Source organism: Lycium barbarum, chromosome 2 (assembly GCF_019175385.1).
Source record: "Lycium barbarum isolate Lr01 chromosome 2, ASM1917538v2, whole genome shotgun sequence".
Taxonomy (NCBI): Eukaryota; Viridiplantae; Streptophyta; class Magnoliopsida; order Solanales; family Solanaceae; genus Lycium; species Lycium barbarum.
Window position 1 is genome coordinate 149,747,568 of NC_083338.1, and position 24,143 is coordinate 149,771,710.

At 35.0% G+C, this 24,143-nt stretch overlaps 3 protein-coding genes across 4 annotated transcripts; all 3 read left to right on the forward strand.

The window, feature by feature from the left end:
* Positions 1-304: 304 nt before the first annotated feature.
* LOC132628072 (uncharacterized) lies at positions 305-5,029 on the forward strand. Of its 2 annotated transcripts, none has more exons than XM_060343777.1 (7): positions 305-587; positions 2,223-2,364; positions 3,374-3,521; positions 3,599-3,674; positions 3,757-3,868; positions 3,961-4,047; positions 4,631-5,029. In XM_060343777.1, exons 1-7 carry the CDS (start codon positions 555-557, stop codon positions 4,666-4,668), a joined length of 636 nt encoding a protein of 211 aa, XP_060199760.1. In that variant the 5' UTR covers positions 305-554; the 3' UTR covers positions 4,669-5,029. The 2 variants fall into 2 exon arrangements, with proteins under 2 accessions (XP_060199760.1, XP_060199759.1); XM_060343776.1 differs by having other exon boundaries at positions 307-587; positions 3,961-4,052.
* A 1,082-nt stretch (positions 5,030-6,111) lies between these two features.
* Positions 6,112-14,342, forward strand: LOC132628071 (probable GTP-binding protein OBGC2). The gene is made up of 10 exons (XM_060343775.1): positions 6,112-6,291; positions 7,194-7,669; positions 7,935-8,026; positions 8,293-8,376; positions 8,769-8,846; positions 9,683-9,883; positions 10,011-10,118; positions 11,839-11,913; positions 12,028-12,248; positions 14,011-14,342. Exons 1-10 carry the CDS (start codon positions 6,176-6,178, stop codon positions 14,072-14,074), a joined length of 1,515 nt encoding a protein of 504 aa, XP_060199758.1. The 5' UTR covers positions 6,112-6,175; the 3' UTR covers positions 14,075-14,342.
* Positions 14,343-17,954: 3,612 nt separating this feature from the next.
* LOC132628074 (dehydration-responsive element-binding protein 2D-like) lies at positions 17,955-22,613 on the forward strand. The gene has a single exon (XM_060343778.1). The coding sequence runs from the start codon at positions 18,748-18,750 to the stop codon at positions 19,471-19,473; it is 726 nt and encodes a 241-aa protein (XP_060199761.1). The 5' UTR covers positions 17,955-18,747; the 3' UTR covers positions 19,474-22,613.
* Positions 22,614-24,143: the final 1,530 nt, after the last annotated feature.

Genomic DNA, 24,143 nt, shown 5'->3' on the forward strand with positions numbered 1-24,143 from the left:
CTATATATAAGTAGTGAAGTACTCGCTCACGATGAAAAAAAAGTGTCCGCATAACTTTTTTTTTTTTTTTTAATAAAAACAAGTCTATTTATTAAATCAGAAAATAATTAATTTTACTTTTTTAAATTTATTCCTATTAAATGTTATGTGATTATATTCTAATGCTTATTTAATTACGAATAGTTTAATCAATTTTTTTTTTTTTTTTTTGAATGAGTAGTTTCTTAAGAGGTAGTGCAAATAGCTAAATAGACTCTTTTTTAATCGGGGAGTAATATATATAGGTACGTATATATTATGTTGGGGTGTACATTGTTGAAAGAAAAATCAGGGTCAGTATTTTAAGCAAGAAAAACAAAAGGAGAATTGTGGAGTCTTTGTCTGTGCTTCAAATTCTTATCAAAGACAAACATAACCCACCATCAATCAAATCATCTATAAACGCATACGGCATAACCCCACCAGTTATACTTTGTGAAAAACTTTTTCTTCTAAAAAATTTGGAACAAAGCAGACAGTAATAATCATATATCTTCCAAGATTATCGGTAAATAATGGATATTGATCCCAAGCAATACGAAGACATTGTAAGTTATTTTTGTTTATTCCGGTAACTTATGAATAAATTTTGTTCCTTTTCATGTTCTATTATTGTTTTCTTGATGAGGGGATTTTCTAATTTTTAGCTTTTCTTGGTTTTGCTAAATACCATTGTAGACCCTTTTGTTCAAATCTTTTGAATCTGTAATTTGCTAATAATTGACTTTGACACTTCTTTTTGACAATTGACTAGTCGTATCTGTGGCATTGTGGTTTTTATGTAGATGGGGTTCGCTTAGTTTTTATATTCATGTAATTTTTGCTTATTACATGCTTGTTCTTGTATCTCTTTTTTAATCTTGTTCTTGATCATTCGACAAATAGACTGGAAAGGGTTAAGAAACAGGTTTAATTTGGAAAAGTTCCTTTTCTTTGGTTGAGCAAAAAAGGAGATTGAATGACAGTTAGCTTTGGCAGAATGAAAGAATAGAAAAGAAATTAGGGAAACCTTGTTATCTTATACTCTCTCCTTCCTAATTTTTTGTGATGCTATTTTGCTTTTGGATGATCAATTTGACCAATTGCTGAAGCCCCCTAAGGCATGAGTAATGTGTTCGTTGAATATCGGATTCAGATTGAGATTATGTAAAAAGAATACTACAAGTTGCAACCTTTTCCCGTTCTCAAAATAACGAACAACCACCCAAGGGTGTGGCGTAGTAGTCAATGAGGTGAGTTGCGCATCATGAGGTCTCAGGTTCAATTCCCAATGGAGACAAAAACACTAGGTGATTCTTCCCATCTTTCCTAACCTTGGTGGACAAAGTTACCTTGTACCTGTTGCTGGTGGGAGGTGACAGGTATCCCCTGGAATTAGTCGAGGTGCGCGCAAGCTGGTTGGACACCACGGTTATCAAAAAAAAAAAAAAACAAATAAATAAATAAATAACGAACAAGTATTATACTTATAGTGGTAAACATATATCATGGCTGTTTGTATATGCCTCTATGAAATGAGAAGTGAGAACGGTGCTGGGAAAGAGGGGGGGGGGGGGGGTATAGTATGCATCGGTCAACAAGTGTGACACTATGATGATTGAAGATACTAAAAAGGACATGATAGACCTAAAACACGAGGTGTTGTCTCAGGATACCTATAATCTCTCGTAATCAATGTAGGTAATACAATGGGAGAGAATGATATAGACTGTACTAGTTACTAGTTATTATTATACTTATATTAGGTCTGGTGTTCTTTACGAGTCGTGTTTTATGTTAGTATAGGGATAACTGGATAAGAGAGATTTAGAGAACTTGTTTTAGAGATCCTTTAATTTATCCTGAAAGAAAAATTATTTAGTATTAACAATGAAATGGGCTCTGAATGAGTATAGAGGATCTGTAATTTCGTATAGCCGATCCTAACTGGTATTAGATATAGCCAACTCCGACTGATTTGGGATCGAGGAATAGTTAATTGGTTGATAAAGTTAAAAGTTAACTTTAAGATCGATCTTAAGAAAATACTGAAAGTAACATATTGTCAGAGAAGTTTGTTTTGTTTGTGGACTCTCTTTCAATTCTGTGTTGGAAAACTTTCATAAAACAAAAGATCTATGATTCAAATGGATGTTTGTGCTGTCTCTAACTTCTGATTTGCTTTTTGTGTGCTTCTTCAATAGGCTGTCAATGACAATGATATTCACAACATTGTCATGTCATATCTCGCGCATAATTGCTTCACAGACACGTTGGAATCTTTTACTGCCTCCACTGGCATGAAGCAGACTGCTAATCATCTGGAGGATATGGAGAAGAGAAAAAGTAAGTGATAGTTTTCATCAAGCACAGATTGCTCGTTCTTCTTATTGTGTTACAATCTGACATTAACATTCCTTAAGCCCCTTTTTTGGTATTGGTTTGCTTCTAAACTTTGAGAACAGTTTTCCATGATAAGTACACCCCCTTTTTTCCCCAATGTGTATTTTTGTTTGAGAAATAGTCTTGTCTGCAATAGCTTGTTTCATTTTGATGGCATGCTATTTTTCTGTCGATCTTCCCACATGCATATTTTGCATGCCTACTGCCTATTGTGGATATCATATTCATTTTGATATGTCAAAAGCCTATAAACTTGGGGCACAAATTTTACTTCATCGTTATGAGATGTTGTCCTCCAATGCTTGATGATTGACTGTGTAACACAATGATTGAAGGTGTTGAAAGAGACGAGATAGAGCCAAATAACATGGAAGGAAGTTGTCTCAAAGACCTACAATCTCTAAACTCCACGCGACTTAGCAGAAGAAAAACATAATAGAAGCAAGTACACATATAGGCAATATTAGCTAGTCGGAAATAAGGTTTGGTCAGTGTTGGTACACGTATATCAAGTCTAGTATGGACCGAGAGCATTCTCACCTTGGTTAATGAATGATGTGTCAATGTTAGGATAAGCATGAGATTTGGAGGATATTTATTTTTAAGTGGCAAATTATTGAGTATTTGAATGAAACAAGCCCTAATGGAGCAAATTGAATATATAGAATTCAGATAACTAACCCAATTATCTTGGGATTGGGAAGTAGTGCTGTTCTATTCACCTCCCATGCATAGGAGCAGTAGATGGTTTTACCTATTTCAGTAAAGAAGGAGCAGATTTGAAAATGTTATGATGAGCCGATTTTGTTTCCTTTTTTTCTTTCCTCTTTATTAGTTAGTTTATCCACATCACAGTAAGCAATGGAGTTGTCTGGATTCTGGTGTTCCCCTTATTAATTTTAGTCTTTAGAAAGTGTTTGATTGATGATTCTAACTACAAAGTTATCTCCAGGGATTTATCATTTGGCATTAGAGGGGTGTGTACTGAAGGCCATTGAACTTACAGAGCAGTTCGCTCCTGACTTATTAGAGAAAAATAAGGATCTTCATTTTGATCTCTTGAGCCTTCATTTTGTTGGACTTGTCTGCTCAAGAAAATGGTGAGCACAGTATGCCAATGGCTTAATTGTCAAGGATGAAATTCACTTTTCTGACTATTTCTATCTATCTGTGGCAGCACAGAAGCTCTGGAATTTGCACAGGCAAAGTTGGCTCCTTTTGGAAAGGTGCAGAAATATGTTGAAAAGCTTGAGGTACGTTTCTTCCCTAGTGAATCTCTTAGATATTCTCTTCCAATTCCCTTGTACTTGTCTAAATATTGAAGCTTTGTGGCAGGACTTCATGGCTTTATTAGCTTATAGCGAACCAGAAAAGTCACCCATGTTTCATCTATTAAGCTTGGAGTACAGACAGCAAGTTGCCGATAGTTTGAATAGAGCAATACTTGGTGTGTTTTTTTACGGGTCTTTCTGATGTCGTGATTTCTAATCACTTTAATTTCCCTCCTCTCACTCATTTTTGTTGTCATGCTGCTGGCAGCACATTCAAACCTCCCCAGCTATTCTGCGGTTGAAAGGTTGATGCAGCAGACAACTGTCGTAAGGCAATGCTTAAGTCAAGAATCCAGTAAGGTTTGATCTTAGAGCTTTATTTCATGAATTGTTGCTTAGCATTCTGTGGACAGGGAGGGAATATAGAAGGTGAAAGAAGTGTTAAAAGAGAAACTTTTCAGATAGGAACCGCTAGTGATTCATCCCAGGAGCGACATAATTTCGCCTATCTATTAGCTACCCCTACCCTAGGCATTCAAGCAAAGCAGTGGCACAGCTAGAATTCTGGCTAGGGGATTAAATGATACACTTGGGGTTGGAACCCGATTTGTACCACATTTACAACTACAGTAGAAGCTTCTCTTCCATTAAGGGGGATTCACGGTTCATATATATATATATATACACACACAAACAATAGTTTTTTTTACCCTATGTGCGCAGTATAATTTTTCAACAAGGGGGGTTCAACCCCTTCCTAGTTAGCTCCGCCCATGCATGCAAGGTTTTACGAACCTGCTGTTGGACCAAGACCACTTGAAACTTTGGTAGTTCAAGATTCTTGATGATCGGATAGAGTTGAAACTCGGGGGATAATGTCCTGCCCCACTACCCTTCTCCATTTAAATACTAAACTTTTGATGACTGTCGTGTTGCAGGAAGGGCATCCACCATTTTCTTTGAAAGACTTTCTTAAGAGCTAGGTGAGCTGATTTAGGAGCATGATTCCAGCCCCCGGGGGAGCAATTACTGCACCTTGAAGTCCATTCGCAGCTAGATTCACATTGCCAACTTTCGGAAAGCAAAAATTGGGATGGCTGATTATGGGTTGTCTGACGTTTTTAAGACCTCACGAATCAGTCCTTGGGGCAACTGTGAGAGTATTAAAGTTTTACTGAATACCACGATACCACTTGTGGCGATTTGTTTATGCTTAGAATGTCATAAGTGAATGTGTTAGTCAAATGCTTTGTTTAAATGCTAATTCATTTGCGCTCGACATGAGAAGATTAGTTTAAAAGGTGATGGTAAATAAATGATCGATAAGTAGATTGTCTTAGTTCGTTTTTCTTCTTAGTGGAGGAAAAAGTGAGGTTTTTCCCGTGGATAGTATCAAATTTTGCTCACTCTATCATAGAGCCATCAAGAAAGTAGACTATCAAAGTGCACAGATAGTCGATTTGCGGACTGCTATATAACCCATAGCTGAAAGCATATAAATTTATGGAAGTTTTAGCCGTTTCAGAATCAAACTTCAGATTTATGATATTGAAGTTGAAAAAATTTGCGTTTGAAAGTACAATAATCGGACATATACGACTTTGAAGTTTGGCATATTGCTTTTGCAAGTAAACTTCAGATGACTCTGTTCGAAGTTTGGTTTGGCAGTCCCAAACTTCAAACATTTTGCCTAAAGTTTTGGTTGAAAAGTCTCAAACTTTGGAAGTTTGGCAAAAAAATTTATATGAACTTTGATAATTCATTTCATTTCACTGTGATACTTCATCCATGCTTCCGCGGTACCTCCATTTAATTTATTCTTTTTTCAGCCCAAAATTGTTCAAATTAAATAGAATTTTATGGAAATTTACAATACAATAACTGATATACTAAGAACAAAAAGTGTATCTTGTATGCTGATCGCATAATACTCAGTGGCCAGTGCCATGAAATATATGTTAACTAACCTGTTTGACCAAACTTTTAAAATTAGCTTATTTTGAAAAATGTTTTTTCAAAACTGCTTTTGAAAAAAGTACTTTTGGCGAAAAACGGTTTGTGTTTGGCCTATTAATTTAAAAGTCACTTTTGAGTAACAATTAGTATTTGACTAAGTTTTTAAAAAGTGCTTCTAAGTGTATTTTTCTCAAAAGTTCTTTTAAAAAAAGTGTTTTTTGACATTTTTTTTTAGCTTCTGAAAAACTGCTTTTGCTAATTCCAGAAACACTTATTTTCTCTCAAAAGTTTGGTCAAATACCTCACTTTTTTAAAATAAGCACTTATTGATTTTTTTTTTTTGCTAAATTGGCTATAGATTAAATAATTTAAAGAAAAGGATAAAACTTAAAGGCATAATAACAGCCTACTAGATGCAATTTGCTTAAAAAAGAATTCCAGCAAAGGAACATATAAAAGGGAAGTTAATCCTCTAGTTCTATCCTCTAATATTCTGGCGCCCAACAACATTACATTTTACAACTACAATGGTGTCTCACTTGTCTTCTTCTTGTTCATATCTCAACCTTCATTTCACTAATAATGATTCCTCTCTTTCCTTCTCTTCTACCTTATCCTGTCCTCTTCAACAATTCCCAAATAGGTACAGCTTCTACCTTAATCTTGTAATTAATATGGTCAGCTATATGTAATTCATTGAGCTTATATGAACTTGATGAAGTTTTTTTTTTTTTTACTTAACAAGTGCAATTGCTTAACAATTTTGTACCAGTTTTACCTTCTACTCCTAATACTTAGTACAACAGTAGGAATAACAAAACATAAAATAAAGGCAGTTAATTTCGCACTAGGAGATAGATACGAGTTTCTTCTAACAGTTAATGTAGATATTTCTTTGCTGCCTTCTGTTTGGCTATATAATCACTTGGGTTTTTTTAGAGTTCTGTTAAAGGATTGCACTTATTAGAAACAGTAAAAATTATGTTAAAGAGTTTCTTAAAAGATTGGGGGGAGGGGGACTGTGTATAAAATGCCTATACAGGTAAATTTGAGAAAAAAGTTGTGAACTTAAAATGATGCTTATTAAAAAGATTACGACTCACCCAATGTTTTCTTTTTCTTTCTTTTGGAATAGTTAGCAATATGCTCCAATTGTGTTAACATATGAGAGTACTTGGGAAGAAAGGAGTAACAGAAATTTTGAGAATTTACAGCCTTTTTTGTTTTTTTTTTCCGTAAAATTTAGGGATTTGCAGATTTTGTACTCTTGGTGTAACTTCAAGAAGAAGCATGATTTTAATGCCTTGGATATTTCTTGAATTCCCTCCATATTTAAAGGAATCTTTAGTCCTTTTTGTTGTACATATTAGCATCTTGTGGTGCAAATTAATGTATACTGTGAACTTCTGCTGGGGTATTCTGTTTGACTATTAGCGAGTACCGATTTATCATTTCATGTATTTGGTTTGGTTGACTTGTGTTCTGATACTTATTATATTCTTTTATGTTCTTGTTGCTATAATGTATATTGGACTTACCTCACAGTGCTTCTCAAAAGAGGAACAGTAATGAAAATTATAGAAGCTATGCTGTAAAGTGTGCACTTGCAAAAACCAGAATGCCTCCTTCGCCCGCTTCTGATGCATACATAAGAGAACCTCACAAATATTTTGATGAGGTGATTATCACAGTTCGTGCTGGAGATGGAGGGCATGGTGCCGTTCTTAGTATGCCCAACCATAAAGCTCCATCTAAGTCAGAAGGAAAATTTGGCAGAGATAAGGCAAAGAAGAAAGCCTCTTATAAAAGGGACTTTGATGGCTCAATAATCCTACCAATGGGGGGACATGGTGGCGATGTTGTCATTTGTGCAGATGAGAGTAAAGATTCACTGTTGGAGTTTCACAATAAGAGAAATCACAAGGCGAAGCGTGGGGGGAATGTTGATTCCATGGGTGTGTTAACATCTCTTATGCAAAATGGAGCTACTGCACCAACATTGAGAATTCCCGTTCCACTAGGTTTGTTCTCCCTTTGGATCTCTAGTGTGATAATAGCTCTAGCATGCATGAGAAACTCCTGTGAGAGTTTAGACTTATGGATTTACTTTGAGATTATTACATTCTTTTATTTTCTTGTTGCTATAATGTATACTGGATATCTTCTGTTTTCTCAACTTAGACACTTCATTTGAAGCTGTTTAAGAATAGTGATTTTTGTATTTTGAAAGGCATACCGCTGTGTGATGCCAACACTTCTCATCTCATGCCTTTCCATATTTTCCAGGTACTGTTGTCAAACTTAAAAGAGGAAAGTTTTTGGCAGATCTAGCTAATCAAGGTGATGAAGTTCTTGTTGCAAGGGGAGGACAAGGAGGGGTGAGAAATCTTTGGGTCTCATATATAATTGCGATGCTTGGCATATCATGCTTCTACCAGTTTTTTAAAGTAGTTAGTATCTCTCTTCTACACCATCCCCTACCAAATATAAGAAAAATAAAAGAAAGAAAAAGGAGCAAATTATTTCGCTTTTTTTGGATATGTTCGTTGGTGCTTGAAGTATTTCGTTGTGAGTAATAGATACTGTATTACTTATTTGGAACTGCATGCCTGGTCTTTGATTCTGTGCTACATGGTTGTGGCAGATTAGCTTGTTGGATGTTCCAGAGCACAAAAGGAAACAAATGACGAATTTGTCAACAAATATAATGAGAGATGAAACCGATAAGGTTTGTATAGGCCTAATCTTTAAGAGACATCTGATTTTATATAATCCTTTCCCCGTGTCTGCTAGCATGCCAATGAATCTTATGATACATGAAAAGGAGCTTAGAAAAAAATAATTTTATGCACTTAGCTGATACTAGCTTTCTAGTGTTAGTGTCATGTGATCCAGCTATGTAGTCCTGTATTCTGTCATGCTATGCTGGCAAAAGGTCTCTTTCCAAGTGATTGTATTTTGACGAGCTAACATGCTTATCTGACTTGGGTGAATAGTAAAAGTGTGCTGAAAACCCACAAATGTGTTGATAATCTGATCGGACTTACTAAAGCCAGTATGAATACTGGTAGTAGTTTTTGGACTTAATACACTGTACCTTTTTGTTTCACTTTCTCGCAGGTTTTATCTTTTGGCCAGTCTGGAGAGGAAGTTAGCCTGCAGTTGATACTGAGAGTTGTGGCTGATGTGGGTCTTGTTGTGAGTATCTTTATCAGACAAACTTTTCATATTTGCAGATATGTGCACAAACTTAATTAGCATTCTGATATCCATGATTCAATTGACATGTACTAATATATGCCGGTAAACACTGATGCATATATCAATTGATATTACATTTCAACCATTCGCACATTTAGGTAGGTCGTTTACTCAATTAGCCAGGCTATTATTCAAATCCTAACAGAGGTTGAAAATGCCAAATGGTTTCTTCTATCTTTTTAAGCCTCGGTGGCAGAGATATCCGTTACATATTCTGGTGGGAGATAGCAGGTATCACACAGTATAGTCGAGGTGCCCGCAAGTTGGCCGAACACCATCCTTATAAAAATAATGTTGAGAAAAAGGAAAGATTAATTCTAGAACCTTTATCCTCTTTATTAATTTATGCATTCGTAATTGCTAATTTTGTGAGCCTATTTTGTTGGATGCTATGTCTGCTTAGATGTCTATGCATCTTTACTACTTTTAGAATTGAAATGATCTCTGAACCTGAGGCCATAGAGAAGCACTTTGCTTTTTGGCTCTTACCCATTTGACCTTTGTTTTTTTAAATTATGCATGATGTTAGGTTTTTGTTGACTTTTTAGCTTTTGGATCCCCAAGGACATATAGTGTCATTGGGACGAGTACAAATAAGTAATAACATGTAAAATGTGGATTATATTGGTCAATAGTAAAATTTGTTTGTAGTGATACATCTGGATGCTTATAGCCTGATTGGTTCATTACATTATGTGATCATATATAGATGCAACTCTATTATTCTTCAGTTATCTTCAACTCTTTGACTTTGCTCTTTAAATTTTCCTCAGGGACTTCCAAATGCTGGAAAATCAACCCTATTGGCTGCCATTACGCATGCAAAGCCTGATATTGCTGATTATCCATTCACAACGCTGATGCCAAACCTTGGACGTCTTGATGGTGACCCAAGTTTAGGGGCAGACAAATATTCATCTGAAGCAACTCTAGCGGATCTGCCTGGTCTAATAGAAGGTGCACATTTGGGAAAGGTATTTCTATTATATTCAGTTATCACTCTACTAATTTGAGGCCTCAAACCTTGTATTTTTATGTTTTACTTATGTTGCTCTACAAAATGAAATTTGGCTATGCATGTGTCCCTAATTATCTTATCAGGGTCTAGGGCGTAATTTCTTGAGACACTTGAGGAGAACAAGATTGTTGGTTCATGTTGTTGATGCAGCTGTTGAGGACCCAGTCGGTGATTACAGAACTGTAAAAGAAGTAAGTCTAATCCCACTCGTTAAACATAATTTTTGTCATAGTTAATTAGTTATAACACCTTAATTGCGTCTTAACAGAAGAAATAAATTTGGAATCACACAGTAGTAAGGTTCTTCTTCATTGACCCGATTTGGTTTGACAAGAAAATTTAAAGTTCTCTTAATTTGACCAGTTTATCGTAGAGGCATCTAAAGAATCAACTCTTGATTACTATTATAGCATATGGCTTCAAAGATCAGAGGTGGGACGAATTGAAAGATAAACTTACGTAATGCACAATTTCTTCCTATTTATTTCCGTAGAATTATTTCACCATGCAGGTTCCTTCATCTTCATTTTTGAGTTGCGCTGTGATTTTTTGTTTAATCATTTTGGATTAAGTAAGCGCTAAGGTGGACAAGGAATAAAGTGTGTGGAAGCGATAGGTTACATGGATTCCCATGACCATCTCGGTTATTCGTTAGCTGCTATCTTTAACTGGTTTTTCCAACTAAGAAACATTTTACTTTGCTGGTTTAATAACCTTTTTATTTATTAAAATCCCCCTCTCTACTCATAGATGCATATTAGTCTTACATACAAGAAACTTGATCTATGTGATGTGTTTGTTTTACTCTGTAATAATTATTGCCTCATCATAGAGAGATCCATTTTTTATGTTCTCTACCTCATGCCATTTCATTAATGTCTTGCCTAATTGGTTTGGGCAGACCAACCACTACAACAAAATATGCTTTTAGCGACAATTAGTTAACGGCAATAACTAAATTGCCGCTAATTGTATTCTAGAATCAATTATTACCGGCAATACCAAACTTTAGCCCCAACAATAAATGCCGCTAAAGGCTTTAGCGACCTTGGATCTAATGACATTTAACCAATTGCTTGTAAATGTTTTTGGGGCAATAACTATTGCCGCTAAAAGGAAAATATATTGCCACGAAAAGCCTCTTTTGGTGTAGTGAACTTAGCGCTCAAGTATTTTTACCTTGGTCTGTTAAAAACGCCATAAACTTACTTGTATCACATCATTGTTTTGTAGTTTGCTTAATTGCTTTAGTTAGGGGTGGCAAAATTTAGCCCATGAAAATATAACCTATCCAACCCATTCAAGTTTAGCTCAGTCCATTTTAGCCCAACACATTCTAGTCCATCTAAAAGTTGGGCTAATATGTAGCCAAATTGGGGTGATATGTAGCCCGATTGACCCATAGAAATTTTGTCAAAATATTTTCGAAAAGACATTCTTTTTTATTTGATATGGGATATATAGCCATACAACAACAATGACAACAACATACCCAATGTAGCCATAATGAAAAAAATATAGCTTTCTTAGGTAATTAAAAAATTATAATAGAACAAACCAAGAAATTAACACCGGTAAGAATTGGGCGGGCTGGGTTATGTCCTGCTTTTTAGCCCAGTTTAGCCCACCCTATTTCAGCGCATTTTAGCCCAACTGATTGACCCACCCATTTGACACCCTAGCTATAGTATATTTTTTCTGGAGAAGTAGTTTCAAAGCTACTTCTGTTGTAGCCATATTGCATACTATGCTCATCCAGTCTCTCTGTTTTATGGTTGACCTCCCAACTGCAGGAGGTTCTTATTTTGGGTGGGGGGTTGTTTCACCTTTCTGAGTAAGTCGTTGCTTATCGACACTCCGGTATCTTCTTTCCTTGCCACTCTGCTGAGGGAAATGATATCTTATTTGCAGGAACTGCGGATGTACAATCCTGAGTACCTTGACAGGCCATACCTTGTAGTGCTAAACAAGATTGACAAACCTGAGGTATCTGGCTCTGCATAACTTGCTTTCACCTGCAAAAAATGTTGTATTAATATGCATCTTGTCAAGGGCCATCAAGTTTGTTAAATATGAAAGATATGGTTATGGCTTTGACAGGCAATAGACAAGCTTCCTACCTTGACCGAAGAAATATGGAAAATTGGGTGTGAGAGAATATCTTCCGAACCTGACCCAAGCTCTGGAGCTGTGGCTGAGTCCATTTCTATTGACGAGAGCCAAAACAGTGATCATTCTTCAGGGTTATCTGCTAAGGATCAGAAGGTTAAAGAACTTGAAGAGTATCCACGCCCTCTTGCTGTTGTGGGTGTTAGTGTACTGTAAGTTCCTCTGTCATCTATCTTCTTCTAGGTTTACAGACATTCAAGCCTCAAAGATCATATTATTTTGGAAAGTTAGACATGCATGTGTGACTTTTATAAAGCTTGTAATATAAGTTTCTTCCTCCCAAATTTTTCATCATGTTCTAGATACATGTGATGTTGCTCTCACACTGTCATAGGCAGGGGCGGAGCTACAGTATTAAAGGGGGGTTCGGGCGAACTAGTAGCTTTTGCGTAGACCCTATATTATTACTATAGAAAAATAGTAAAGGTAGATATTATTTACTTACGAACTCACATACACAAATAAGCTGCCGGTTCAGTGGTAAGGCAGAGGCTAGAGATGCTTTCTTTCCAGAGATGTGGGTTTGAAACCCCATCAGTGCCTATGTTTTTTCGTTTTTTTGTTATAATAAGCAAGATTCTTTTTTAATTCACTTTGTAAAATTAGAAGAACGTATGAATTGAACTCGTGCAATTCTTTTCCTTTGGGGGTAACTTTTTCCCTTTTTGCTATCATACAGAATTTCTTTTAACACTTTATATTTTAAAAACAATATATAAAATTGACAAATCAATAAGCAAAAGGCAAACTGAATTCTCCCGATACTTGCTGCTACTATTCTTTTTCATCGTTTTCTTTCACAACGCCAAACCCAAACTTAGATTTTTAAAATATATTAAATACTGATACCTGTTCGTTAGTTTGATGGTTGTTATCAGGGTGGCTCAAGGGTGAAGCTAGTAAAACCTTTAATTTAGCCCCCCAAACTTTTGAGGCCCCAAAATTTTTACGGATGAATTTTATGATTTTATTTTTTTCTTAGACAATATTGAAGATTGTAAAAAGAAGTACAAAATTTATATAATAAAAGAAGGGAAAAAACTATCTACTTTTTAAGAGAAATATTTTAGGACTTTGAACTAAATTACTCAAAATCTTCATATTATTAAATAAAGTTTTTACAACAACATCTAAGGTAATGTATTTAAGACACATGATTAACATCTTATTAACTTGAATTAATCCTCACTATTATAAATATTAATAATAATGTTACTATGTGAAGTAAATGCAACAATTATTAAAAAACCAAAAAGGCAAGATTAGATTTTTTTTTTTATGTATGTGTATATATTTAAGGTCTCGGATTAAAATTTAGCTTTAGGCCATTAATTTTATTGAGACGCCCTTAGTTGTTATATATTAGCTTAAGGTCGTTGTCATGTCTTAAAATGCCGAACCCCCAGACCTCAAATCCTGGCTCCGCCTCTGGTCATAGGAGAAGTATTTAGTTAGAAACGAGTATGTCCTCCAGTTTGGAACTTTAGATATTCCTATAGGCCTTTTTGTGTCTAACACAAGTCTTGATTGTCCATATAATATATTAGGCTTATAATTTCCTTTTATATGGTTGATGCTGTCATATCTGTAACTATGTGATTGTCCCAACCAAGTTCTAAGGTCACTTGATATGCCGTCAAGTAGGCATTTTGAATTAATTTTAGGCCATAATACCAAGGAAAAAGAAAGAAAAAAGAAAAAAAGACACTTCATATTTTATTTTGTGCTCATCATATACTGTTGCATATTTTATGGATTCCGTATTTGATAAATAAATTATGTTATTCTCCAAGACAAAAAAAAACAGCTACAGTTTCAGACTTTCAGCCAAACCTCTTCATCAGCACATATGTATATTTACATGTTATTTTGAGCGGCCAACGGTGAAAATTCTATTATGTCTGTTGCTTGTAGGAAAGGGATTAAAGTCAACGAGATGTTGAAAGCAATAAGGGCAGCGCTACGCGAATCCCAATAATACAACCTTGATGCTATTGTCAGGTTTTTGTCAGGAGAGATGAAGTTTTGTACTGTTAAAATGATTGGCTGCCTCTTAATATATCATAAAATGCTTTTTTTTTGGATGCATTATGGACTACTATTATAGAGGCAAAGTTTGTCAGCCTACTCTTCAAAGATTATGTGACTTTACGTTTGCATTGTGAGTCCTTGGGATTTGTATGCCGGCAATCTCATGCTGGAAAATTATATAGCGGCTGCGTTGTGTATGTGAATATTTTGAGACCCACCTATGACCCATTTTTCTCTAATGTATTAAACCATAAAGGGAACAAAATGGTGTATGCAACTTTCATCCTGTAACACCTACATCCTGTAACATTAGTTGTACCATGTGAAATATATATACGCAATAGCCTGAAATTATATTGCTGAAATTTTAACTTGATGGAAGTTCAGTTAAATTTGACTGTTACTTGTTTTGGGATTGAGGCGTTGACAATTGAAGTTTGTATAGTACTCTCTCGGGTTCAAAATAAGTGTTCACTTAGCTTTTTTATTTTGGTTCAAAATATGTGTCCGCTTGCAAAATTAAGAAAGGAATTAACTTTATTTTTTCATATTTGCCCGTATTTACTCAAGGTGAAAAATAAGCAAGATTCTTATATTAATTAAGGGTAGTTTAGTCAAAATAACTAAAAAAAATTTAATAGTTAATGTTTTCTTAAAGGGTGTGAAAAAGGCTAAGTGAACACTTATTTTGAATCGGAAGGAATAATAATTTCTTTTAAGTAAGGTGATGTCATGAAGCGCTTTAAAGCAAATCAATTTATTGTAAAATCAATTAATGCCACGAAATCGTTTAGCACATAGTTAACAAGCTCATTAACGATAATTTTGGACATTAAATGGAGAAGGGTCAAATATACCCCTGTACTGTGAGAAATGATTTAAAATATATCGTGAACTTGATTGTGTTTCACATTTCATACTAAAAAAGTTACGGATATTTTGTTTGGATATTGCTATTTGATATGTATTCAATTTCTTAATTTTTTTACATGTACCTAATTTTAATAAATATTAGACATGTGGTGTTTGAAGTTTTATATGACTGAAATTCAGAGACTTCTATTTGAAATTCAAGCAAAAATGATTAAACTTTAGCATATTTACGTGAACTAAGGATTGTTAGGCAACACATGTGTAAAGTTATTCTGAAGTGGTGCAAAAATTTGCTATTACAACATAACTTAAACAATAACACCAACATGGGGTATCCGTGCACTTCCTTCTTTCCTACTTTTGTTCTTTTTTCTTTCGGGTTTTGGGGATCTTTACTCATTCAAGCATTTGTCTTTATGACTGATGGCTTACCTCATCATCTAGTAAATGCTTACCCGTTGATGTTTGTATTAAATTACTGACTCGTCGAGTTTATTGGATGATGAGGTAAGCCATCGGTCATCATAAAGACAAATTCTTGAATGTGTAAAGACAAAACCCGAAAAGAAAAAAACAAAAGTATGAAAGAGGAAAGGGCACGGTACCCCATTTTAATGTTAGAAAAATGAAAATTTTTTGACCTCTTACGATTTGATCAGAAGAAAATATTTTTTTCGGATCTCTTATGTGTTATTTTCAGATTTCTTATGTTTAGAAAATGAAGATCTCTTGTATAAAGATCATAAAATTAAAAAAAATTGTAAAGGACTAAAAATCTATTTCTCTTTGTTTAAGTTGTATTGTAAGTTAATATCACTGGATCTTAAGTGATAAATTTGTGTACGAAAGACATATTTTATATCCACCAATTTGATAAACATTCAATGTATTCTCTGTCTCAATTTATGTGATATTTTTTTTTTAATTTGTTAAAAAAAATGATACATTTTTGCATTAGAAATAATTTAGTTTAAAACTTCCCCCTAACCTTTTGCAGTGAAGTGAATGAAATCGTTAGATTTATTGCTTATTTTACACCACAATTTTTATTTTTTTATTTTCTCAAACGCCATGCCTAGTAAAATGATACTATCACAACAATTGGGATGGAGTGAGTATACAATTTTTTTTACCATCTCATTTTCCATGATTCACAAATCACAGTGGTAGTACTCCATTTTTCTTGGGAAAAGGAGCCTACGCCAAATATTCCTGAAGGGGTAATTTGGTTGGACAGTAGTACAAAGATTTTTGTACTTAGCGCTAACAGAAAGTTCAGACAAGAGGGACATGTTTTCTCGGCCTCACAAAACTTGTGTGAAACCACAGATTTTTTTTTTTTGAGAAACTGCATTAGTTACCCACAGTATCATTTAATAACTATACCACATATTAATAGTTATTCAGTCTCTGTTTTTTTTTTTCTGCTTTGCTATTGAATGCAAATGCATATCCAGAGATGAATCTGTACTAAGTTCCAATTCATACAACTGTTATCCATCAGAAATGTAGACAGACACGTAACTATAAAAGAAGCCAGCTTTCTTCCTACTTGTCTCTATACTTCATTCATGTGCTAAGTTTTTGGAGTTTCCGTACTTATCCAATTTCCATGTTTTCCCGGGAACTGACGTAAGCATTTTCTCATCCTTACTCTCTTTTGATTTTTGTTTTCATCGACCAAAGCATGAAAAAGTGCGTAGTGGTTCCTGATGAAGTGTTGAAGTGGAAAAAGTAGGTTCACATTTACAAATCTTAAACTACTCCCTACAAACGTTTTTTTAATTTTATCTTTCATCTTTAAAATTTTGCTGTTAGTAAATTCTTTCGTATTGGTCCTTAATTTTAAGGAGCTCCATAGCAATGGCGGAGCCACTCATGTTCAAAGGGCGTCAATTGACGCCCCTTCGATAAAAAGTTGTATTATGTGGATAGCTAGTTTTATTTTTATGCATGTATACTATATCTTGACCCTAATTTAAGTGCGATTGGGACATAGTTGTTGCTTTTGTAAATACTATTTGTTGAATCCTATCGGTGTAATCAGGGGCTGCCCAAGATTATTGATGGTCTAAAGCCAAACTTCAACTAAAGGCTTTAAGTTTTTTTTTTTTTTTCTTTGAAAAGGAGAAACACTTTCATACTAGGTACTTTTTATTTGAAGTCTATTTATATATAGAATTTTTGAGATGCAAAATTATATATAATTATTTTATAACTGATCTCTTCTAATATTTTTTTTCCAGTTGATAATATAATTAATATATTCAATCTCTCTTAAGACATTGTTTTAACTTATAAGTAAAATTTTATCAATTTTAATTCAAAATTTTTCTCAGTAAGACAATTTTTTCAGAAATTGTTAATATTATTTCATAAGCAATATAAGCATTTGAAAAAGAATCAAGTTTCTTAATTTTAATAATCCCTTATGATTTACTTTGATATTTTTTTATGTAACAGGATTCATAGACAACTTGACATATTTAAATTATAATATATAGTAAAAAATATCAAGAAGAACAATTTTTAAATGGAAAAAATGTACTTTTTACGATTTGAATTATCTTAAATTTTTCAAAGTAAAAAAATCATAGAACCTTATTAGTGAAAAATGGGGCCCCAAAAGTTTAGGGGCCTCAAGCTTGGGCTTTAATTGCTTTGCCCAAAAGCCGGCCGTGTTGGTGTTTCATGTTTCCTTGCCATTTTTTTTTTTTTTTTTTTAGTGAAAATTTTGATTCCACCACTGCTCGAGAACAAGTTACATGTCAAAATACTTCGAGATAAATTATTCAAATTTGTCCTTCTATATATTGTTGATTATAGGTTAAAAATATCTTCTACTACATTTTAGTCAAAATGGTGATATTATTAATTACATTCGTCACTTCTTGGGTAGGAACTGAGTGGTCTCGATTGTCCATTTACATGTCAAAATACTTCAAGAGAAATTATTCAAATTCATCCTTCTACATATTGTTGACTATAGGTTAAAATTATCTTTCTACTATATTTTAGACAGAATGGTGATACTGTCAACCGCATTCGTCACTTTTTGATTAGGAACTGGGTGGTCTCTATCGCCCATATTTATACAAAGGCTAATTTGGTAGTTGATGGTTTAGCAAATTTGACGTTTAGTCAAGAATCTCGCTTTGAATGACATTCACACGTGCATTCTAGCATTTTTTCGTGTGTTGGAGAAGATGTTTTCGGGAACTAGTTTCTTATTATTTTAGTTCTCTTTAGCAAAATAGAAAGGACAGTTACGGAGTAATTTGTCAACATAAAATATATGGATGATCAAAGTAACTGAGGATAAAATTAGACTGTTTGTATACTGGAGAAGCTACTTTTGACCCTTTCTCAAAATATAAAAAGGAAAAGAATGAAGAAGAAAACCTTAAGCAGTACTCTTAGGTGTAACATCTTGTCTTTGACACCTCTGCTTCAGTACAAAAAAACGCATAAGCACTTGCATGAACTAGAGACACAAACATGCATGTTTCTAAAACGAATTTAAAAACAAAAAAGAAGAAAAAAGAGATAGCAACAAGATCAAATGTAGCACTTGACAAGTATCAAAATTCTAACCATGGAGGTAGCCACGTATCTTTGAACAGTTCCCACCATCAAAGCCTTCACCAACTATAAATCTCCTATCTAAAACCTGTTTTGATGCACCCAAACTCAACTTTTTCTTCTCTTAAAATAAAATAAAAATTCAGTGCCATTTTCCTCCCCACAATGTCAACCTTCTCTGTTGATGATCCAAGAAGGTCTAAAAAAATAATCCAAGCCACTTCCAGAAAAGGCTGCATGAGAGGCAAAGGTGGTCCCGAAAATGCTAGCTGCACCTATAAGGGTGTCCGCCAACGTACTTGGGGCAAATGGGTTGCTGAGATCCGCGAACCCAATCGCGGAGCCAGACTCTGGCTCGGCACCTATGAGAATTCTTACGATGCCGCTGTGGCCTATGATCACGCGGCCCGTAAGCTCTATGGTGCCGAGGCCAAACTCAATTTGCCTCATCTGTTCAACAAACAGGCCCAGGCTGAACCCCAGGCCCAAATACAAAACTCCAGGCCCAACACCATTTGTGCGGCTCCAGCTCCAGCTCCGGTTCCAACAACTGTTTACAATGTGGCTTCACCATCAACTTGGAGTGTTGGAAATGACACCTCTCTTTGTTTCAACAATGATTTTGGTACCAACAATTTTTCTGGTAATGATCCAAATGCATTTATGTGTTTGGACATCAACCAAACTGCTGATGAAGGGTTAGATGAAAACAATAATAATCAGCTTGGTGGAGAAATGTGGAGAGATTTGAATATGTTGCCAGTAATTGATGATTCTTCTATATGGGAAGAAGCAAAAGCAACAACTTCATTTCAAGAGGCAGTGAATGATCCAGGGTTATATGCATGCAACTTGGATGATGGGATTAACTATCCTCCATGGTGTGGTTAAGTACTTATTAATTTATGTGTTTAATTAGCTCTCTTTATATATATGGTAAAAAAATATATATAAAGAAAAAAAATGCTTGGATATATGGTATATACTTTACTTGTATAGGTATTAGAGCATGTATATAGCTCTATCTTTAAGTTTATGTGCAGGAAGTTACTAAAAGTGTCTAGGGTAATTACTGTGACGGGTACTATAGTGTGTTGAGAAGCGCATATATATGGACTGTAAAATGTTCAGCTTGTATTAAGCAAATATTAAGAAAGAAAAAAAAAAAAGAATAGTAATATATAGATATATGTGTATATATATATCTAAGTCTACAAGTTTAGCAGTTATCCATATGATGCAACAATTAAACGTTTCTCGGATTTTTGAGATTTTTTTCTTAGAAACTATTGGTTGATATCGACATGCATGCGCTACACGCTTCATGTCACTATTTATGTATTTACTTATATAAGTTTGGTTGAGATTAAGGGGTGTACCGACATGCATGAGATTTTTACTATTAAGTTAGTAAAAAATAGTATAAATTATACAAATCATTATCTTACTCTTTTTTCCTGCTATCGACTTCATATGCATTTTCATATAAAGAGAAGTCTATAACGCGATCGATACAAAATCTTTTATAATATACCACGTGTCAAAATCATCCGCCTCATTACTGCCTATGCTTCTTTAATCCGCCTCATTGCTACCTATGCTTCTTTAATAAACTATATAACATGCATGGTCGATTTTATAATATGTAAAAGCACGCTATTTTCAATTATTTTTAACTCGTAAAAGCTTAACTTATATCTTGTCAAAAATATAAAATTTTAGCCGAAACAAAAATTTAGTGACTATCTTTTTTTTAGCCATTTTAACACCATCGGTGATGACGATGACCGAATCTAAAAAAAGGTCTAGGGTGGTATTACTTCCCAATCAAATCTATTCTGCCTTTTCCCTGGGATTGGTTCTTGTTTGTACATTGTTATTCTATATTCTGAAAAAGGAGATGGTAATGGTGACGGTGATGGTTGGGTTAAAAAAGAAAGGAAGAGGTAGTGTCGGTAGCGGTGGCATCACCAAATTAACCAATCTAAAAAGAAAAACAGAAGAAGAAGAGGGAGGTGGTTATTGGCGGTGATGATCAAATATGAACAAACAAGGAGGAGGATCAGAGAAGGGTTGGTGAGTGAAAAAAACAAAGTATGGTGATGGGCAGATCTGAAGAAGGAGGAGGAGGAGAAAAAAGTGGTGGCGCTGGCCGAATCTAAATTGGGAGGATAAAGAGGAGGTGGCAGTGGTGGTCGAACCAGAAAAACAAAAAGGAGAAGATAATTGTGATGTTGCCCAAATATGGGGGAAAAAAGGTGATTTTGATGTTACCCGAATCTTAAAAAAAGATGGTTGTGATGTTACCCAAATCTGAAAAGGAGGTGGTGATGGTGGTGACTGAATCTGAAAAAGAAGGTGGTGCTGGTGGTGATCGAATCTGAAAAAGGAGATGGTAGTAACTAGGTGGTGCTGATGACAATGGTTTGGTCAGAAAAGAAGAAAGATCAGAATTGGGGTGATGATCAAATCTAAAGAATAAGGAGGATCAGAGGGAGGTGGCGAGTCAAAAAACCATATGGTGGTAGCAAGATCTTAAGAAGGAGAAGGAAAAGAAGAAAGTGGTGGTGGTGACCGGATCTAAAATGGAGGATTAAGAGGAGGTGAAGGTGATGGTGAAACCTAAAGAAGAAAAATAAATAGGTAGTGATAATATTGCCCAAATTAGAAAAAAAGGTGTGTTGGTTGAATCTGAAGAAAAAAGAGGTGGTGATGGTAACGACGATGGTCAGATTTAGAAAGAAGAATAAAGAGGTGGTGTTAGTGGCGGCGGCACCACTAAACCGATCTAAAAAAAGAAAAAGAAAAAGAAGGAGGTGGTGGTTGGTAGTTATTAAAAAAAATGGGGGTGGCGAGTGAAATAAATGTATGGTGGTGGCCAGATCTAAAGAAGAAGGAGGAGATGAAAGTAGTGGCGGAAACCGGATTCAAAATGGGAGGATTAAAAGGAGGTGGTGGTCTAACCAGAAGAAAAAAGAGGAGCAAGTAGTGGTGATGTTTCCCAAATCTAGAAAAAAAAAAAGGAAGAGGTGGTTGTGATGTTACCAAATTTTAAAAAAAGATAGTTGTGATGTCACCTATATCTGAAAAAAAGGTGGTGGTGGTGATCATATCTGAAAAAAAACATGGTGTTGGTAGTGATCGAATCTGAAAGAGAAGGTGGTGGTGGCCGAAATTAAGAAGAATGAGGTGGTAGTAGTGACGATTGTTAGATCAGAAAAATAAGAAGGAAGAGGTGGAATTGTAGCGGCGGAATAACTAGATCGATCTTAAAGTAAAACAAAACGGAAAAGGTGGTGGTTGGGGGCGATGATCAAATCTGAAGAATAAGGAAGAGGACCAAAAGGGGGAACGGGTGGCTAGTGGAAAAAAATACTACTTTCTTTTTCGGGTTCGGTCATCACTACCACCTCTTTTTTCAAATTTAGGTTATAGCAAAATCATCTTCATTTCATTTTAGATTCGACAACATCACAACCACTTGTTATTTTATTTTTTTCCAAATTTGGGCAACATCATCACTACCTCTTCTTTTTTCTTCTTCTGGTTCGACATGATTGTCAGCTCCTCGCAATACTCCCTTTTTAGATCTGTCCACCCACCACCACTCCCTTCTTCTCCTCCTCCTTCAGATCTACAAAAAAAGTGATGTTGGTAGTGATCATTCTTAAAGAGAAGATGGTGGTGGCCGAATTTGGAGAAGAATGGGGTGATAGTGGTGACGATGGTTAGATAAGAAAATAAGAAGGAAGAAGTGGAATTGCGGCGGCAGCATAACTAGATCGATCCAAAAAAGAAAAAGAAAACGGACAAGGTGGTGTTTGGGGGCGATGATCAAATCTAAAGAATAAGGAAGAGGATCAAAGGGGTAGGGGGGGTAGCGAGTGAAGAAAATAACACCACTTGCTTTTTCGGATCCGGTCATCACCACCACATCTTCTCTCAAATTTAGGTAATAGCAAAATCATCTTCATTTCTTTTTAGATTCGACAACACCGCAACCACTTTTTTTTTTTTCTAGATTTGGATAACATCATCACTACCTCCTCTTTTTCTTCTTTTCGTTCGACATGATTGTAATCTCCTCGCAATACTCCCCTTTTAGATCCGGCCACCACCACTCCCTTCGCCCCCCCCCCCTCCCGCCACACACACCATAAGAGTTTTATGTTCTAAGAATAATATAAAAAAATTCTTGTTAAATTAAATTTAAAAATTATTAGATTAACTATTAGTGGTTGATGTCATTTTTGTCCCTCGGAGGTCTAGGGATAGTGCTAACGGTCTTTTCTTCATCTTTCTTCATTTGTTTTTACTTTTAGTTTATTTATATATTATGAGAATTATTACTATTTTGAAAGCGAAAATATAACTTCTGAGCACTTTTTTGGTTTGTGTGGTTCACTTTAATTCGCATGTGGTTCGATGCGGGCTTGACCCTACACGCACGTGACCTTGTTAAAAAATTATCTCCAAATCGAAGATAGGTTTAACAAGAAACATGCACACATGACCTTGTTCAAAAATCATCTCCAAATCGAAAATAGGTTTAACAAGAAACATCCACCAAAACAAGGGTTTCAAACGTATTCATACTCCAAAACGTTTTCAATAAAAGTATACATACTTTAAAAGAGATTTTCAAAACATAGAGAGAATTTCAATACATAGACATACTTCAAGAAAGATTTTTCAAATCTTGACATACCTCAATTCCCGCTCAAATGTATTCCTCCAAGTTCAACAATGGCTCTACAATGATTATTAATGATAAAATTCATAATTTTAATCAAATTCTAAGAGTTCCCACCCTTATCGAAAAATTAGGGCTTTTTGTGTCCAAAAACATGTTCTTGATTCCCCCATGAATCACCCATGGATTACTATTGATTCTAATACCCTACACTAGTCCAAATCCTTTAAATAATCTTAGTATGGATCAAATAACATGCCTTTAAGAAGTTTCCCAAAGTCTCCTTCAATTTCTCTGTCTTCGATTTTTAAGAATCTATAGTTTTTGAAGGATGAACTAGTGTTAATTTGATGTTAGATTGATGTTGTAGTGATGGGAATTGATCAAGAACTTACCTTAGATATTTTGGGGAAGCATTAGGGTTGTTTTCTCTCAAAAAGTCGGCCAAAACAAAGTGGAGAAAGTTAAAACGAAGTTTTAAACTTAAAGGGTTCGAAACCAGAAAATCAAGGGCTCGCATCACCCTTGAGTCGCAAGGCCAGCATGAGGGACCTCCCATGTGCAACCCTTGCATTGAAAATGTGTTGCACAAGGCCAAAATCGATTTGAAACATGAACTCGTGCCACCCTTGCGACGCAAGGGTGCCGCGACTGCCGATAGGGTTCAGTAAAATGTGTATAACTCCTAGCACATAGCTCCATTTGACCTTCATCGTATATTGTTGCAAAGGTATTTTAAAGATCTAAAACTTTCATGTTTTGAGTTTTCTCAGATTCCTAACATAACTACTCGAAAATTGGGCATAAGTGAGGACTACCTCAAACTTAGACGAATTTAAGAATTCTTACGAACTTTACTATTTGGTTT

Bases quoted from the DNA above. Each gene is read 5' to 3' on its own strand.
- LOC132628072 (XM_060343776.1), top strand. From the start codon at position 555: ATGGATATTGATCCCAAGCAATACGAAGACATT. The intron at 3,522-3,598 runs GTGAGCACAGTA...TATCTGTGGCAG, and splicing joins CTTGTCTGCTCAAGAAAATG to CACAGAAGCTCTGGAATTTG. The intron at 3,675-3,756 runs GTACGTTTCTTC...GCTTTGTGGCAG, and splicing joins AATATGTTGAAAAGCTTGAG to GACTTCATGGCTTTATTAGC.
- LOC132628071 (XM_060343775.1), top strand. From the start codon at position 6,176: ATGGTGTCTCACTTGTCTTCTTCTTGTTCATATCTCAACCTTCATTTC. The intron at 8,027-8,292 runs GTGAGAAATCTT...TGGTTGTGGCAG, and splicing joins CAAGGGGAGGACAAGGAGGG to ATTAGCTTGTTGGATGTTCC. The intron at 8,847-9,682 runs GTGAGTATCTTT...AATTTTCCTCAG, and splicing joins TGGCTGATGTGGGTCTTGTT to GGACTTCCAAATGCTGGAAA.
- LOC132628074 (XM_060343778.1), top strand. From the start codon at position 18,748: ATGTCAACCTTCTCTGTTGATGATCCAAGAAGGTCTAAAAAAATAATC.